Raw genomic sequence first — 19,941 nt, forward strand, 5'->3', positions numbered from 1 at the left:
GTGTACTACATGACTTCCAAATGCCGCAATGTATATTCATGAAGTTGAAAGAAAATCATATTGATAATTCTTTTTAAGTTTTATTATTAGCTAGAACTCAACTCCATACACAAATAAACACAAAGCATTGCGAAGCTTTAATCACATACTATTCTTTAGGAATGCAGATACTTTGTAAATTTTTATCAGAACTTTACCAATACTTGTTTACCATTGCAGAAAATTACCTCAGTGGCAGTAAGACCAGTTGAATTTGCATCTCCAATGCAACAGACCTCAACAATTTGCATTTATAGCATCACAACCTTGATGATTTTATCATATAGGTGTGAGCCTCTGGTTCCATCACTATGTCTACTAGTGTTGGACCTGAGCATTTATATTTTGAAAATGGTATTTTGTTAGAAATTACTGAATTTATATTGCTCTTTATAGTATAATTAGGTCAATATATTGATTTTTATAAGTTACTATTTTCTATTAATTTCATTTTAATATAGTAGATAGAGCTTTATATATTTGTTTTTCAGAGGGACCATTAGAGTTCATAGAATTAAGAATTAGTGCATGAAGTAATTAAGCAGATTAGTACCAATGCAAAAATTGTATAAGTTTCTTAGCTGAACATATGAAGTGCTAATTATATAATCCTGAAAAAAAGATTTGCTGGGAATTATTGACACACTTATATGTTTTGATTGACATTTCCATTGTGTATAAGTGATGCCATATACTTCCCCATGATAAATGATAAAACAAAGTCATGTAAAAGTTGGCCTTATAATGCCCGTGTCTAATGGGCATATGAGTCATCCTTATCAACTTTCAGCCCTGCTGACCAGTCATGTAATGAAAATGGATGGCACCTGAATGAGAAAACAATTATGTGACTATCTGAAGGAGGGTGGCCATACCCAAAGGATAAACGAAATACTTCAAGCAAAACTAACAGCAGCATAATGAGCTAAGAAGTGACAGGCACGAGCACAAGCAGCTCATGTTGGCTTGAAGCAAGCAGAATTTGAGCTGCTTCACTGCCTCATTTAAACAGAGGAGTATGCTCAGCATGAAGCGAAGAGACAGCTTACAGAGAATGACGCCCTGCAGGTAACAGCTGCTTCTAACGCAAAGGACAGCATACATAGACGGCATATTTATTTATTGTTGCAATTTGTGAGGGAGCATTGCCTGACAGGAATCAGTCCTTTCAACCCCACTCCTATGAACAGGAAACCTCAAGGTCAATAGCCCAATCACACAGTGCAGGAGATATTGCCTTATTTATATGACTCAGTGGAATAGCTGAAGTCATTTGAACAAGAATATGGAGTCCGTGTCATCAGTATAAATATAAGTAATGTGCTGATTCTGGTTTCTTAAGAAAAATGGACATTCAAAAGTAAGCACCCTAAAGCATAATTTTAATGGCTCTGCCCTAGAGCCATATACTGTATTCAATTTCTGTTCTGGAAATTATATCCATATTGAGTCCATTTCCAGGTCCAGGCCAGAAAGCAGAGGAAATCCAACTTTAACTGTTGCTTTTTAAGAAAGATATGCTTAATAGGAAAACAATGTTTTCTCCCATAAAATCTAGGCTTTGTTTAAGAAATATATTGAAACCAAAGATAAACTATAGTAACCAAAAAAAAAAAAAATATGTCTTTATTGAAACGCTGGTAGTTTTAAATTCTTGACATGAATAATTGGGTATGTCTTATGTGCATCTACCAAGGAATAAAATAGAGGTCATAAAATGTAAAGACATGATAGGAAATATTTATAACCTCATAAAATAAACTGGCATTTTAATATCTTAATCTGGTCACTTTACTGTGCTTGTATGTGGGTCCTCACTACAAATTCTGTCCCCTGATTTGAACACATCACATATGAGAGATAAGAAGCACATGGTGGGTGGGGGATACAAATGCTATTCTCTTCATGATCCTTATCTTTAGGTTGGTAACAATCTATCAACATGACCAAGGTAATAATATATCTTTATAATAATATGTAAGGAGATCCTGCAGAACTTTTCTAACAATATATTCAGATCCTAACAAATCAATTTGTGAAGCAAAAACAGCAGGTGGAAGTTAAGAAAAGTCAATTCAATATGATGTTATAAAGAAAAGCATGTGTGTCTTTTCTCAAACTTGGTTTAATATATACTTTTTACAGGTGGTAGTTTTATTTAAAACATTAATTAGTTCAGTGTTTGTGTGTTTTATGGGGAGGAGGGCTGAATAGCCATCCTGACAGCAGTCAAATGCAGTGAGCCCTAATATATAATTCACTATAATAATGGTGAGGAGCACACATTAGGTGACATATTTCAATGGACTGGTAAATGGATGCTCAGGAAAAAAGAGAATGTCAGTTTCAATATAAAGGGTAGAGGTCATTGAGTAAAGTGGAGGCATGAAAGCAGATGCTTAAGTATTCATTAAAATTTGCAATATCAAATTATTCCTATGATAGTTAATCCTTTCTGATAAACAGAATGATCAAAGTTTTATTCACTCGTTACAGATAAAAAACGAGACCCCTTTAGAAGTCATCTCTTACAATCCAGCTATTACGTAGATATTTCAAGGAGAGAAAACCATTTTCCTTAAGTTATTTAGAAAACTAAGGTGCAGGTAGAAAATAATTACTTGTATTATTATTAAAGTGTTTGCTTCCATTCAGTGAATCTGAGACAGAGATTCATGGCAGCTTTGAAAAGCAACCTCTTTTTAAAGTTTGCTCTCCACATTACAGTTACAAAATAAAGGAGGTAAAAAGGATATACTTTGTTTAAAGATATCACTGGAGCAAAATTATTTTCATAATCAAGAACAGATGCAAACAGAGACAGTTGAGTTAATCATACAATTTAATAATTATTACAAGGTCTTTGTGACCACAAATATCTATTTTCTTACCAGCTTACTATCTTATTTGTATGTGTTTTGTTTTTTTTTCTGGTATGGAGTAATATTCCTACAATTAGAATGACTTTTCTTGGAAGAAGAATCAACACATAGCTTTATTATGGTTTTTACATAGCATTTATGATGAAATTCAGAAGTTAACTATTAAAAATATTCTCTGGTGTAACAGACCCAAGAGAAAAGGGAGGGTGGACACTAGATTAAAGGAAGTCTTCTTATGCATCCTTCTGATTTTATTAGCATTAGGATTAATTAATTAAATTAACTAGATGCTCACCAAAGCTTGACCTGAGAATTATGAAGTAGAAAAGCTACTGAGTATAAATATGTTTTAGAAACAACAGCCAAAGCCCTTAGGGAACTGATGAGTAGCAAGGACTACTGTCAGGTGGGTCCACCTAGAGGTGAGCCTGGGAAGCCTCCAGGAAGCATGGGGGAGTCAGAGAAAGCAGATCCAGGGCTTGAGAGGACCCTGGAGGTGCTCATGCTGTAGCATGGAAAAGACTGACTCCACCCCTCCTAACTTCTCTCTCCCTGCCATAAATAACATCCGTGGAGTTATTTAATTATGTGAGTATATATGTTTAACCCCTGATCATGAATCTCTGCCTACAAATCAGGCATGGGAGAAATATTTTATAGAATCAAGATAATTTGAACTTGTGTCTCTTTCTCAGAAGTCTAGCTGGAAATTGTAACTTAGGCATTATCAGTGCATCCATTCCCTAGAACTGTACTGATGACCTAGGACCTCATTCGCCACTGGAAATCAGGACACCCCTAGTCAAGTTATCAACGTACTTCTCAGTGTCCCAGCTTCATGGTGATGTCTGTCATTTTGGTGTCACACCTAGAGTACCTGGTATTTTTGGACAAAGGGTGGGCCTTGAACCTGGGAAGCAACCCCTCACATGAACCAGGTAGCCTTTCCCTCTGAGATCTGGCACCCTTCTCCAGGCACTGCAATGAGTGATACAGCATTCCTTCTCACGGAGCCTGACAAGCATCCATACCCTCTTCCCCCTTCAAGGAAATCCCTCTCACTCATTTTCCTCACCTTCAAAAGCTTTCCAGCAGCTTTCCATCCTTCAGAGATGACTTGCTAAAGGTTAAAGTTTAACAAAAGATGAGAAATGCCTTTGTCTCTGTGTATTTTCTGCTGTCTGTCCATCCAACATCCAGAGGCAAGGATTTATAAAGCCTCTCTCCCTGCTTCAACTAAGGGATTGGGGGCAAACAGGAGGAAAATAATGTAGATTAATGTTTCAACAGATTATGCTGTCATAGAGAAATAACCTCACACACTGACATCACCAAGCTCACTGTGTAAAAGAAATTCATTCCAAAATACAAATTTAAAATAAATACCTAATGGCTAAATTATGACAAGGAGTTTAGTCTGATTTGTGTATCATTCATGTAACTATTTTGGAGACACAGAAATTAAATCATATTAAAAGTATTATATTGTAATTATCATATTTATTGAAAATAACAAAATTATACAAAATCAAGTACGTCAGGAAAATCTGGAATGTTTGGTCATTGTATTCAGTATAGAGATATTGAGTAAAGGCAGGTGTAAAGACATTGTATCCCTAACTGAAATGATAGTAAAGTAATGAGGAAGCTCTTCCACCAATGCTTTTACTAAACTGCCCTTTCTGTTTTTGTCTTTTTTAATGCTTTTATATATTTTATATTCTTGTTTGGTGGGTATAAAGCCCTCAGGTCTAGATAGAAGGAGGGCAAACAGGAGAGTTGGATTGATTGAGAAAAACGATATGTATTTAAATTGTTTACCATTTCCAGTATTTTCATTTCCAGGGAGGGCATTCATAAAGAAATGTATCCTGACTTAGGAAGTTCAAGCTGGGTTTAATTGTATTTCTTCTAGAGTCCATGTAACCTTTGCCAATGATCTCCATCTTTCATTCTTGCCTTCAGTTGTTATAGAATTTATTAAAGAGTAAGAAGAGAAGGAAATAGGAAGACACCCCAGGGACAGACAGATGAAAGTGTACAGACAGTTCCATGCAATTTTTTTCAGATGTTAAAAATGACTCTATCTGAAGTATTGCTATAAACTTTGTTTTTTCCAACTCAGAAAGGTGTTAGATATATATAGCAGATAGAGACAGTGGGGAACTAAGACCATTCTGTGTCAAATTATTCTGGGCAGCTGATGGCAGCAATCAAGGGATAATTAAGTTGCAAGGAGCATTGTATACTAGATGTGCTATGACAACACTGAAGGTCCCCTGGTAGGCTTAAAATGTTTCCCAACATTTCTTTACCAATGGTTTTATTCTCATTCAAACATTTGAAAATGCTCATTTTTACTCACATTCCAAAGTAATACAGTGGAAAAATGGGAGCACCAGTTGATACCATTAAGAATGATGATATAGGATTTATCAATTCAATACTCTTAAAGTCTTGTTCCTAAGAATAAGCTTGTGAATTAAGATAAGAAGTTTAAGTTAACGAGATTCCACTTTTAGATGAGGAAAAATAAACTAACCTAAACTGACAGTTTCTACAGTGTCTTCAGGGGGAATTGGTTCTTGGAACATTTGTGTTAGTCATATAATTCTTTCTTTTTTTAAGCTAATTAAAATCCACATATGGCTCAGTTAAGTTTATTTTAAAACAATATATTCATTATTTTAAGATGAAATCCAAAGGGAAGGAAATTGGATTGAGGGTTAAGTATTGGGAAGTAATGCTGCCCTCCTGGAGAGGGCACAAGGACAAAAACAATCAAGCTAGTTTCACCCAGTGATTGGTGCTCTGAAGGAAACAAATGGGGTGATGTGGCAGATGAGTGTTGTGGGTCCATTCAGTTTTTCACCTCTTTAAGGTCAGAAGACACCAATCTTTTTTTTTTTTTTTTTTTTTTTTTTTTTTTTTTTTAGTGTTTTTATTGATTTTAGTGAGAAGGAAGGGAGAGGGGGAGAGAGAGGGAGAGAGAAACATTCATGTGAGAGAGAACCATCAGTTAATTGCCTCCCATATGCACCCCAACCAGGAACTGAACCCACAGCTTGGGCATGTGCCCTGACCGGGAATCAAACAGGAGACCTTTTGGTGTGCAAGACAATGCTCAACCAACTGAGCCGCACTGCTCAGGGCAAGAAACCCGAGCTTTGAATGAAAACTCTGAGCATGAGGGAAACCCATATTGAAATCTCTCTCCCCACCCCCAACATCCTAGTCCCTGGATATCTAAGGCTACCCCCCTCATTTCAGCCCTGCTTCCTTTCCTTTCCGCTGTGCTTGCTGGCCTCCCTGCTCTCCTAGAGCCCAGCTATGGTGGCTCGAGACCCTGCCTCTTGTCATCAACCTTTTTCCCAATCCTGGCTTCTGACTAAACTCTCTTTCAAAGTCTTGACATGGAAAGGGAAAGAAGTATAAGATTCAAATGTATCAATGTGACTACTTTTGATCATATTATATTAAAATATCTTGTAAAAAGAAAATTGAATGGAAGAGTTCAGAAGTGGTTTTTGGACTTAAAGTACTAAATGTTACATCTATTGATCAACTTCCTGTTAACAATGAAGTTGATTACAATGATCTTTAAAGCTACTTTATTTCCTATTTTGTTTAGTTTTGTTTGCAAGAAAAAAATTTTCAAAACAACTCTGTTGATTTGTTTGTAGGTAAAAAACAAGACATTTAAAAAGGTGGTTGATAGATTTGAATTGTAGAATTGTTAGAATCCAAAGTTCTTTAGAAACTCATCTAACTACAGGACAAAAAAAAGCAACAGCGTGTGATTGAAAGCATGCGAGCGTTCACTTTCTTATTCGGGTCTGCAGTTCAGGCACATGAAGGATTGCCTTTCATGGTTCCACATCATAAGACACAGGTTCTAAAGCATAAGTAACCATTTCGTTTAGTCTATTAACTTTAGACACCTAGACCATGAGTCAATGTGACAATCTCACTTCTAGCCCTTTCTGTCCTTCAGGAAAAAGAATATTTTGGATTTGTTTAGTAGGTTCAAAACTACCCGGAAGATATGAATGGCAGCTAACAAGCCTATGCTCTGAATGTAAAGGAAGAGTCAGGGAATTACTAAGGAAATAGTTTGGTATTGCATTCTTAAGAACCGAGGCACTTACATTTATTCTCACCATATCAAATGTACTGGATTATAAAATATATAAACGTCACAAAATAACACAAAATAAAATAAAATAAAGGATGCAAAGGAAACACTTGTTATACATGCAAAATGTGATCAGGTGATGAATGGGATTTTTAAAAAAATCTTTAATTAAAATAAATTTGAAATGTAAGGAAATTCTAGCTGAATTTATTGGAATCAGGCAGTGGAGTACTCGTAAACCACTCCCAGAGAAACAGAACCCTGATGTGTGGCAGTTGTCAGTTTCCATGGTTTAAGTCTCCCACAGTGACAAATTTCACATTCCCCAGTGAAGTCACTAAATGTGAAACTAGGGAGAGATGTGTGCCATTGTCTTGTGAACCGTACAAATTGACTATAATAGATGCACCACTATGCCAGACCTGCTAACATTCTAAATTTAAAAATGTTCCTAATTCATAAAGGTTGATCTGTCTGGCACTATGGGAGAGGATAGGCTAACATAAATTAATTTTCTAGATAATGTTTCACCTCAAGCACTGAACTATTTTAATAGTAACTATTTCTTAAAACAACTTTCTACGAAATATATGTTGTACTGTTCTGCCTGTGGAGCATAATTTCATCAATGGCTGGTGATCCAAGGTCTTTAGTTGGCATTATATTATGCATTGCAATGAGGAAGATAGTGTAAATTCAAGGTCTTAAGCCAACTATTTTGGGGGAAAATGGTACCTCCATCACTAAATACCTGTGTAATACTGAGACAGTTACCAGGATTCTGTATATTGAGCTTTTCTTATCTTTAAACTGGGAAACTTATCAGTGCAGTTGGTTCTTGTAATATAAGGTGGTTAGTTATCTATACTAATAATATCCTAGGGCCGTCAGGACCTAAACAACCAGACAGACAACCAGTCAGCAGGAAGTGCATGGAGCACCTCTCGGTCCCTCCCCCGCAGCCCACAGGCTCCTATCACAGCAAGGCTGGCGGTGGGGGGTTGGGGGGGGCAGGGTGAGGCGGACACGGCCAGGTTGTTAGCCTCTGGCACAGGGCTGGGCCAGAGGCCTAATGACCTCACCACTGCCGCAGCAGCTGCGGATCAGGCCCAGAGAGAGGCCTGGAGAGAGGGGCAGGGCCTGATTTGCAGCTGCCATAGAGGCTGCGGATCAGGCCCGGTGATAGACCCAGAGAAAAAGGCAGCAGTCCTCAGGGCCATTCTGAATTTTCCAGAAGAGCCAATGGCTTCCTAGGAGGCAGAGCTTTTGATGCTGACTGGCATAGAAACCAACCAATCAGAACTAAATCTGGGTGAACTGTGAGGAGCCAACAGCTGCCTAGGAGGTGGAGCTTTTACCATTGACTGCCATAGAAACTGACCAATCAGAACCTAATCTGGGTGAACTGCAAAGGCAGAACCTAAGATGGGGGCTGAGGAGGGGTTTTAAGGGTAACAGCTGTTTGGTGTAAGGTGTAGGAAATCGGTTCAATTTTTTAATAACTGGTTTGGTAGTATAGTGCATATGGCTGGCTATTAGTCCAATATAGGGATTATGTATTTTTGTCTGCCAAGAGCATCTCCTCCTGCTGAAAAAGGCTTTCCCCCCATTTAAGCAATCCTATCCTATATAATCCATCTATACTAACAAAAGGGTAATATGCTAATTAGACTGGGTTGACCAGCCATCTTCCAGGCGTCCAAGTTCCTTCCTGACAAAGCCATGGTAGTGGGGGCCGAGGCAGAGGCAGTTAGGGGTGATTAGGCTGGCAATGGAGGGCAGTTGGGGGTGATATTAGGCCAACAGGGGAGAGCAGTTGGGGGCAATCAGGCCAGCAGGGGAGCAGTTAGGGGTGATCAGGCAGGCAGGCAGAGGTAAGGTAGGGGCAATCAAACAGGCAGGCAGAGGCAGTTAGGGGCAATCAGGCAGGCAGGCATAGAGGTTAGGGGTGATCAGGCAGGCAGGCAGAATGATTAGGGGTGATCAGGCAGGCAGGCAGGTAAGCGGTTAGGAGCCAGTGGTCCTAGATTGTGAGAGGGATGTCCCTGATTAAAGAGGGTGCAGGCTGGGTTGAGGGAACCCTCCTCTCCATGCATGAATTTTGTGCACCGGTCCTCTAGTATTCTATAAAGTCACAGCAAACACTGAATTGGTGAATATGAAATCCTTGTTCCTAAGAGAAACACAGGGTTAGTTTCCTGTAAGCTGGTTCATCAAGCAATCAATATATAAACTTTTTTGTGTGTGTTTCTGTTTAAAGACACCTTGTTTACTATATATTATTGCTACATTAACCTTGAACTCATAGTCAACAGTGCTATGTAGCTCATGCATGAACAAAGCTTATTTAACCCACATATTTTCTCCGTAAGTCACATCATGGCTTTGTTGCTCTTCGGAACACTGGATAACACTACACTTGAAGGCCATTTTGAACAGCAAATACTATAAAAAGCACAAAATGTGAAAACAGTGGCACTAAAGCTGCACAACGGACCTCTTGTATATATAGTATGAGACTTGAAATAAGAAGGCGGAGCTTTGCCTAGTTTGACCTCAGCAGGAAATGTGCACATCATGGGACCAATTTTTTGCCATTCTGTGCATGGCCACATCTGGGAATGTCTGCAAAATCATTGAATTGGGGGTTATAAATGATGGTTAGCAAGTGGGCAATTCACAAATAGGGAATCTGCAAGTAATGAGGGCCAACTGCACTTCAGGGTGTTAATATATATGAATTAGAACAGTAAGCACTCAATAGATGCTTAATGTTAAATGTAGGAACTGTGTAGTAAAAAGAGTTATTTTCTTTTGCCTTTACTAATTTCCCTCAGGTTGCCATTTCAATATTTGGTCTTTTTATTTTATTTTTTTCATTTCCCAGTTTACTGCCATTTGCTGCTAAGCATCCACATTTGCTCACTGTTATCAATGTGCAGAGCAGGGCAGCCTCTAACCCCTCCCTGCACCCACACCCTTAGCAAAAACAATTCAGTTGACTCTTCAACAAGTCTGAGTGAGGACTTGGTACTCTGAGTGCTCAGCTCTATTACAGTTATTTTATTTATTCACCTTTTGCTTTTATTCCCAACCTCCTGGCTGCATTTCAGGTATTTGAGTTCACCAGGAACATGCCCTTTACATTTGTGAAGTGTTATTACCATTTCAAAGTAATGCTCAGACTGTATGTTATGGTTTAGGGTTTTAGACAAGAACTTTCCTTGTCCAGCAGCTGTGACCTTTTCATGATCTTTCCTCCATGAGGTACTCAGAACACATCACAGATTATTATTTCATGGTAGATTATAGTGAACTTGAAGGTAGAGTTTGTGGCAGACTCTCTGGTAGATTTTATGTAAATATCACTTCCTTCACTAATTGTTCAACTGAATTCCATAGTAACAGAAAAGAAACTATTGCCTGGTGAAGGTTTTTATATTATTTGTGGTAATACAAAGCAAACAAAAGGCTCTCATTATTAACATGTTATTAACTTCTGAAGTCAAAATTTGGATGTCACTTGAAGAGTTTGCCTTGCTGAGATAAAAAGTCTGGTGGGTTTTAAAACTAGTGTATATATAAACTTTAACCAACAATCCAGAGATGAGAGGAATCCCTCACTGAACTTGAAAGTTACGAATTGCAATATGAGGATTTAAATGGGTTTCACTTATAATTATTTTAGATAGTATTTCATAAAGATAAACCCCATGAAATATTTTATCATTGTATGTTGGCTTAATTATATAAAGACTATTTAAAATCCAGGTCTTACTAAGGGTTAATAAGATAATGAATTCCAGTTTATTTTTTCAAACAAGGTTATATATTTTGGGCCCCTTTCTTCATATTTACTTAAACATACATTGCTGCTGCCTTTTGTAATTATTCCATAATTCCATTAACCACATTTTATTGATCTCTAAATTCATACAAACCTTAAATTTAAAGGTATGGTTTCATATTCAATATTATAATGTTAAGACAAACACACCAAAAAATAAAATAAAACTTCTAAAATTGAATGCCTCACAAAGGAGAAATGGTGTAGTCTTATGAGTTAACATATGTATGGGAAATGCATTTTAAATGAAAATGTAACTGCTCTAGAAGAATAGATAGCTTTGTTTTACAGCGAGTGGAAAGTTCAGAAAAATATCCATCAGTTGGTTACTAGAATAATAAATTAAATCAAGGGGGCAGGGAAAGAAAATAGAGGAGACAAAGGGAAATAAAGAAAAGGCAGGAGGTGAGTGAAGAATGAGCTATTGCTTGTGAACTAACTTCTGCCTACAAATATGATAGGAAACCAGCAGACAGGGCAACAGAGAGAAAATTGCATCAAGCTTCAGTGTTTATGTTTTTGATGGAAATGTACAAATCACTTCCATTTCTTACGGTGCTGTCATGCTCCATCACTTTAGTCCATTTTCACCTTGCAAAGGAATTCTGAGCAGGACTTCCTTCTCTGGCAGCTAATTAATCTCTCACAAGCCTGCTCTTGCAACTCCTCTGCCTGGAGTGCCCCCACCTTTAGCCAGTGACTCTGGAGCCGATTTCTTTCCCCCTTGAGCAGTTCTTCCTTAAGCTATAAGAAGACCCATCCTTCCCTTTTCATTTGGGAAGCTATGTGAATTTTAATGTATAACTGAGAAATTGCTCCCTCTACCTCACCACCTTAAATGAATATACACTCCAAAATAATTGAATTAGGTTTTAATGATAACAGACAAACCCTGAATATAAATTGTGAATGTGCACCATTTTTTTTCCCCTTCTCAGTAGTGCATATAATATGGAAGGACAGACATTACTTAGATTATGCATTTCCTGTGTATTTATATTTCTTAGGTGTTTATCGTGATGACATAAATATACTTATAATACTGTTGCATTTGCCTTAAAAATATTACCAAATTTTGCAAATAGAATACTTAGTTTAATGGCTAATTCTTTATTGTAAAAAAATTAAAGAGCGTAATTCTTTATATGTTGAAATGCTCCAATTAAAAATAATATAAATCCTATTTAGTTTTATTCTCTTTAATAAATATAGCCTTTTAATAAGTTGCCACTAATCAACCACTTCCAAAGTGTACTGCTTAATTTTGTCACAGATGGAACTTTTGTTTCAGTAATTGCTCATAGGAGGTTAGAAATATGAACCATACTTTAATATTTTTCTGATGCTGTTCACATATATCCTTCTTTTTTATTGCAATAATCTGTATTGCTTTTATATTATCTTGCTTGTTTTGTTAAATTTTTATGAAATTTTATCTATCTTTATGTTTTCTTTTCTTTTTATTTCCATTTAATTAAACATAAAACACCTCCCAGCAGCTATATATATCATGCCTTTAGAAAGCAGAAGACATATATGTCAATGGAGTAGCTATTCCAAATATTAAAGATTCTCTTTCTCTCTGTGAACATGTATGTAACTTGACCCATGCATGTATGAAAAACATACTTGACAAGAATAGGATTACTATAAATATTTAGTTATTCATAAATATATATATGAGTCACATTTTCCACCTCTTCACATGTGTAGTGTTACTAACTAATGGGGTCCATTTGCCTGCATGTGTTAAAGCCAAATAAGATGGGAACAGGAGTTTTCAGCAAAGAAAGTAAAAGTTTATTAGTTGAAGAAATGGCACCATACCCAGAGTCAAAAGTGAGCTAATGTTCAAAGATCTGTCTCCCCAATGGCTTCTAACAGATGGGTTTATATAGGGGGGAAATCATTATTCATGGTGACTAAGGGAGTTAGGGTCATAGTCAAGGTTGTGGTCTCTACTGATTGGTCAACACTAGGGTAGGGAGTAGTTGACCAGTACATCTGGTCCTGTTGTCAGCCATGGTGTTACTTCATCTGATTTCACAAAGATGTGTTCAGTGGAGTCATTTTGGAGATGAAACACAACTGAGGCCTAAATGTTATCTCTAGTTTTATTAGAACTCTGTCTCTATGGTCAAGGCTTTGTCATTGTCCTGAGAGCTTAATAATGAAGGGAGTGCCATGTAGGGACAAAGAGGCAGATGAATAAGAGTGCTAGATGAGGCCAGTTTGAATCAAAAGGAAGGAAAGGATAAAAGGTCATATTAAATAAATGAAATTTCTGAGCTGTTACAGTATTAATTATTTAAAAATTATATGCTAAATATTGTTAATGGCAAATTGTAAGGAGTCTGAGTTAGGTGGCCTTTCTATGAAAAGTAGTGAATTCAGTTTTAGCAATCAGTTAAATATTAGGCAAGTTATTTTTGCCCTTTAAGCTTGGTTTTATTCTTTGGTCAGAAAAGTCTATTTGAGCTTTGAACTTAATTCATGAATTTGACCCTTGCTTCTAGGGTGGAACCTTTCTGCAGTCCCAACTGAAAGCACGAGGTACTTAGTAAGTCCTCTCCACTCTGGTTGGCATTAGAGTCCAATGTCTTCCAGCAGTGCCTGGTCTCTGGCAGTTCTCACCCACAGAGCAGGAAATCTCTTCTAGGCTCCTGGAAATGTCTTCTGTAGAAATGCCCTTGAGACCTTGGCCAACGATTCATAATAAATCCTCACACAAACAACTGCCATTCCCAGTGCAGCCTCTTTTGCTCAGGTTCCCTACCCTGCAAATTCAGGCATTCAGCAACCAGACTGTTCTCACTGCTCTTGGGCTCAGTGAGACTTTAGTTCTAGCGAGGTTCCTTGCACCACTGCAGCTGGTAACGGGGAAGTGCTTCCAAGCAGAAAACATGGAGGCCGTGGCGCTCATGCTGTTTTTCCCTTCATTAAGGGATTTCCAACCTGCCCTGTGTTTAGTTCAATGCCAGCAACGGTTGCCTTATACAATATGTGTAACTTGATAGTTGTTTATGGTGAGAGGAGAAGTACAATACTGGTTACTCTATTGGGGTTAGAAATGTAAATCCTAACAAGACACTTCTATTGTTAGATAATGGAGATAAAGAAGATTTCATAGGTGAGGCAGGTGGAGGGTGGTAGGGGATCAGGAGCATTTACAATGAAAATACAGGCTGTCATGCAGGTATTACAACAGCTACATCTATACTTTAAAATACAAAATTGGAGGAGATGCCAAAACCGGTTTGGCTCAGTGGACAGAGCGTCGGCCTGCGGACTCAAGGGTCCCGGGTTCGATTCCGGTCAAGGGCATGTACATTGGTTGTGGGCACATTCCTGGTGGGAGGTGTGCAGGAGGCAGCTGATCGATGTTTCTCTCTCATCGATGTTTCTAGCTCTCTATCCCTCTCCCTTCCTCTCTGTAAAATATCAATAAAATATATTTAAAAAAAAATTGGAGGAGAGATGCACTTTTGGGAACAAGTCAGTAACATGGTGATACGTCTTTGTGGAAGACAATAAATGTGGTTAGAAATTAGTGATAACCTAAGTTCATTTCCCTTCTTTTGCCATTCATCTTTAGAAGATAGCTGTCATAATAAAAAGGAACCAGAACTTATGAAGAATTTCAAAAATTGAAGAATAAATGCATATAAACCCAATTCCACAGAAGGACATACAGTGCATCAGAAATTAGCTAATTAAAGTTATCAGTAATTCAGACAAAAAGTATTACACTTGGGATATCTTCCTAGAAGTGGGATTACTGGGTCAAATGGGAGTTCCATTTTTAGTTTTTTGAAGAAACTCCATACTGTTCTCCACAATGGCTGCACCAGTCTGCATTGACACCAGCAGTGCATGAGGGTTCCTTTTTCTCCACATCCTTGCCAGCACTGGTCCTTTGTCAATTTGTTGATGTTAGCCATTCAGACAGATGTGAGATGGTATCTCATTGTCATCTTGTTTTCCACCTCTCGGATGATTAATGACTTTGAGTATGTTTTCATGTGTCTCTTGGCCTTCTGTATGTCCACTTTTGAAAAGTCTATTTAAGTCCTTAAGGCAGGGGGCGGGGGTGTGTGTGTAAGAGATCAACCAAAGTACTTGTATGCATGCATATAAGCATAACCAATGGACACAGACACTAGTGGAGTGAGGGCATGTGCTGGGGAGTGGGGGTTGCCTGGGAGAGCCCAATGGGGGGCAAAGGAGATATATGTAATACTATATGTAATACTTCAAATAATAAAGAATTTTTTAAAAAGAATTATACTGATCAGAGCTTAACTAATGGGTCATCATATTAAAAATGTACTTATATTGACTCATCTGTTCACAATATTACTAGTTACCTTACATCCACTCTTTGTCAATTTTTAAAATAGGTTTATAAATAAAGTGAGTGAAAAGCAATCAAACATTACAAATGAAGAGTGATAGATAGTGCTGTGTATACCTATACCCTGCTTCAGTAAGAACAGCCCTTTTCATAAAATGAAAAAAAAGGCAAAACTGCAGTTGTCTTTTCTTTTCAGTTATTTCTAACAGTTTAGATCAGTGGTCCTCAGACTGTAGCCTGAATCAGAATTACCTAGAGAGCTTCTTAAAACAAGTCTCTGGGCCTCAATCCCACTGGCGAATTTGCATTTTGATATCTTCCCAAGAAATGCTGATGCTGTCGGCCTGTGTAAGACCCTTTGAAAACCACTGGTTTAGATTCTCATCCCTGAAGGCAAATTATAATCACCAAGAGGGGAGGTTAATTCACACTAATACTCAGGCTCCATCTCAGACCAATTGAAATAGAATATGTGGGCCTTGAGGCTAAGAATGGGCTAAAAGTATCTCAGTCAATTCTAATGCACAGTTAAAGTTGAGGGGGAAAGAAACAAAAAGACTAAAGCAGTTTATCTGGCCTTAACATGGTAGTGGACTGTTTTCTTTTCTCAGCGTATTCGTTTATGATATGGGAACAATTTCTATGTAGTCATTCACGATAAGGAATAAATTAGATAGTGTAAAGATGGCTTTAGCAAGTGGCTTTTTAAATTAAAGATAATTTAAATTTAGTCAATTTTATGCTACTAATTTATAAAGTGCTTAGAATGTAAGGTAGTTTTAGAACTTTAAAAAATATTGTTCTTGTACATTTTGCCATTTAAACTACCTTAGGTATTTGAACTATTTTATCAGCATTGTTCTATACATTTAGATGGCATAAGGAACAGTAGGTGCTAACTCCAATTTTAACTCAATTTCTCTCTCTGCAGTGAAAGATGCAGATGCACTTTGTATGGACATACAGACTCGGTCAACAGCATTGAGTTCTTTCCTTGCTCCAACACTCTCCTCACAGCTTCTGCAGATAAGTCCCTGTCGATATGGGATGCAAGGACGGTAAGAAAATTGTCAAGTTTTTCCAAGTTTTAATAAGCCCAGTCACTCTTAATCACTCTTCGGGGTAATGAATACAACTTACAAAGTAATTGTGCAAGGGAAGGTTGTAAGTTTCTATTTATAAGATCCTGTCAATGTACTCTTATCTACCCTGCCTCCAAAATGTAAGGCCTATAAAAATAATTTCATTACTTCATTAAACATTATTTCAATTATTTATTGAAATAGAAATGCTGCTGGTGCAGCCCATATGAAAGGGAAACATAGAGTGCTTCTCCTTGAGTGTAATTAAATAGGGAAGGGAGAAAAAGATTATGAGGTATGTGTTAAAATAAAAGAATATACAAGGTACAGCAGAAAAGCAAGAAGGAGGACTCTCATCTGCTTGGAAGAGTGTGGATGGCTTCTGAGAGTAGGCTGTGCTTTCCTGAGCTGAGATTTGGCAGGTAAGTAGAATATATCAGGTAATTTCGAGAAGCGTGGATTGCAGGAAAGAGCAGCACATGTACAAAGCCATGAAGGGTATATTGTGGGAGTAATAATACGTTTGAATAGAACTTAAAGAAGAAGAAAGAAATGTCAGGCAAGGGTATACAGATGGACAAATACAGGATCATGAGTAGCTGATTGAAGTTTTATACTGCTCTGCAGGGTAACAGAATCAGATTTGCCTTTTAGAAAGATTGATAGTAGGATGAGGGAATCAGTCTCATTGTGGAGGCTAGTACAACAGGCTAGGGGCAGATGAGAATTTGAACTAGGAGATTAAGAAAATAAAAAAAGATTGAGTGCATTAAAGATAAAAGATTTAACTATCAGAATTTGAAGTGATTGTAGCTGGCGATTATAGGAGGAGGAGGGATTTGGGGCAGGGTGAACAACTATCCCAGGTTTTCTAGGACTGAGGGGTTTCCTGGGCCATGGGATTTTCAGTGCTAAAACTGGATGGTCCTGGATTACTGTGGCTTGGAGAGAGATTTAGCTGTGAAGGAATGGATATGAAATGTGGGAACTACATTTTCAAACAGTTTGGCTGTGAAGATGAAGAGGAGAAAAGATTGTAGCTCTAGGGTCAGATAAAGGCTCCTCCTTTGTTCAGATATAAGACAGCATGCTTATTTGATTAGGGGGGAAACTAGGGGGATAGAAAAAGGTGAAAATGCAGGAAAGAGAAGAGATAATAGAGATGCTTATTGAGCACAGATTTTAGTAATTTGAGGTATGCCAAGATATGTAAAACAGGAGGATCTCCATATTCATTCTTAGCAACATTTAATGAAAATAATGAAGAAAACCAAGACTCTTCCACAGCTACTGGTATGCAGCTGTTCTCATGGTGGCAGCTGTGGCATTCCTCTGTGGGAAAGAAATTGTTACATGATTAAACACCTCTTTCTTAGCAAAACAGAAAGTGGGCATGAGTGTGACAAACATGAGATAAAAAAAAAAAAAGAAAGAAAACCAAGACTCCAGGAGATTATAGGGGGGAAAAAAAGAGATATCCATAGTCTCTGGTTCCTAGGTGAGTAAAAAAATGCAACTATTATTTCCCCCATTTGTCTTCCCTTATACAACATAGGATTGACATTGATAAGGGAGTATGAGGATGACATACAGATGGTGTGAACAGGGACTCAAGTTCAGTCCGAAGGGCTCTGTTTAGTCCTCTAAGGCAAATGTATTCAGGATGAACAGAGAACAAGAAGTCCTTAAGTAGAGCTGCAAGTGCCTTAGACACCAACTTCACCTGTTGCAGAGCTTTAGACTTCTGAGGAGGCAGGAGTCAAAAGCATACTGTGGACACTGACCAAAGAATAAAATCACAGTGATTTGTTGTGGGGTACAAAGATCCCACAACCTTTTTAAAATAGCTTGGACCCTGATGCAGTGGAGTTCACTTCTGCTAATGGAGCATCAGTGGAAAAGCAAAATTTTAAATGCATTTAGTCCCAACACTTAGATGTGAAGTGCATATAAAAGCAATTGGTAAAGGAAAACTCATAGGGAAAATATTCATTTAGCAGTGACCTAAATTTTATGTTCATTTCCTCTTGATTTCAGTTTTTTCTTTCCTGTCTCTCAAAGTGCTTTAACGGAGTGTTCTCAGAAAGTGTCTCTTATGCACTTTCTCTCATGTAAAAAACGAAAGCACTAATGCTTGGAAGTACATACAACTGTCCTCATTACAAGAACTTGCTTCTCATAAATCTGCCTTTAGTGCATGGAGTTTTTTATTGACACTGACCTTCCTACCTGGTGCTGGGAGCTCTCTATGTACTATTTGTATTTTCCACAGTAGCTCTGAGACAGGTGAAAAGAGGGACTCAGCCTGCACAGGGCCGTTAGCATAGAGGAACATATGGATATTGAAGAGGTGCATAGAAAGATTGTGAATCCAAAGAACACTACTTTAATCAATATTGATATATATTTTAACTGGTTTAATATAAAATTAAAATTTATATTGTTAAATTATTTTTGTAATTTTATTTTTAGTGTGCATACTAGCTTTATATTCATTAATACTAAGAAAATGCTCTGAAATATTTTAGTATAAATAAAATGTTACAAATAATGGTAAATGTATCAGTGATTAGAAATACAATCCATATAATGTGTTTATTTTCTGAAAATGTTTTCAAACCCAATGGCAATATATATATATATATATATATATATATATATATATATATACACATATATATATATATATGTATATATATATATATATATATATATTTAAATTGGCATCTGTAATATAGATTTAGCATATAAAACAAAGGGAAAGTCACCCTATTTAGTATATTGATAATTAGACAAGGCAGGGTGTTAAATAAAATAATGATATAAAAATTTACAAATAATGTATGAAAACAACTCTAGAATTAAACAGACTCATTTCACTAAAGTTGCATTTGGCACTACTAGTGATTTTGTTTTAGATGTACCTCAGTATTTAAAACACAAAACAGAAAATCTTGACGTAACCAGATTTTTAAAAATTGATTTTGTACACATAGTTTTAAAAAGGTATATGTTATATGTTGTTTATATAATATAGAATTATTAGCTGTTTAGTATCCCAATGGTTCATGAAGGAGTTAAATGTAAATTAATTGTTATAGTTGAATACTATGACATATTGAAAAGGGTAACCAGGATAGCTATAGTTCCTTCTATGATATAATAAAAAATGTACAACATACTGATAGGGATGATGTTATTTGACTTGTAACATCAACTGAACCCATAGTATGCTAATTTTTTATAACTTTTAGATTATGTTAATTCTTTGGTAAGTTATAAACTTTCAGGTTATACTAAAACTCTGAACCTAACAGGAGATGCATGACTTTCTTCTCTTCTTAGTAAAGCAAGAACAGTACATTTTGTCACCTTAATGGGATCAATTAGTATTGAGACATCCTCTAAAATATTTTTGATGAAAATGACCAGTGGATTATATTCCTATAAATTAGTTTTAAACTTCTTTCTCCCATTCCCAAACATATACTAGTCTTAAATCATTATCCTAATCTAACACCTTATTGTCAAAGATGATGAATGTGCCGACCTCTAAGTCAGTCTCTGAGTCAGCTGGACAGATCAGCTCTGGATTTTGTGGG

General features: G+C 37.0%; 1 protein-coding gene across 1 annotated transcript in view; it reads left to right on the top strand.

Annotated features, from left to right (window-relative positions):
• LOC308248923 (sperm-associated antigen 16 protein-like) overlaps window positions 1-19,941 on the top strand; it is a 627,414-nt gene that overhangs the window by 315,631 nt on the left and 291,842 nt on the right. Inside the window, exon 5 of the mRNA XM_080669397.1 lies at window positions 16,189-16,315. Coding sequence (XP_080525523.1) covers window positions 16,189-16,315 — 127 coding nt within the window. The remainder of the gene's footprint in view (window positions 1-16,188; window positions 16,316-19,941) is intronic.

Source organism: Plecotus auritus, assembly GCF_963455305.1.
Source record: "Plecotus auritus genome assembly, chromosome: 5".
Classification (NCBI taxonomy): domain Eukaryota; kingdom Metazoa; phylum Chordata; class Mammalia; order Chiroptera; family Vespertilionidae; genus Plecotus; species Plecotus auritus.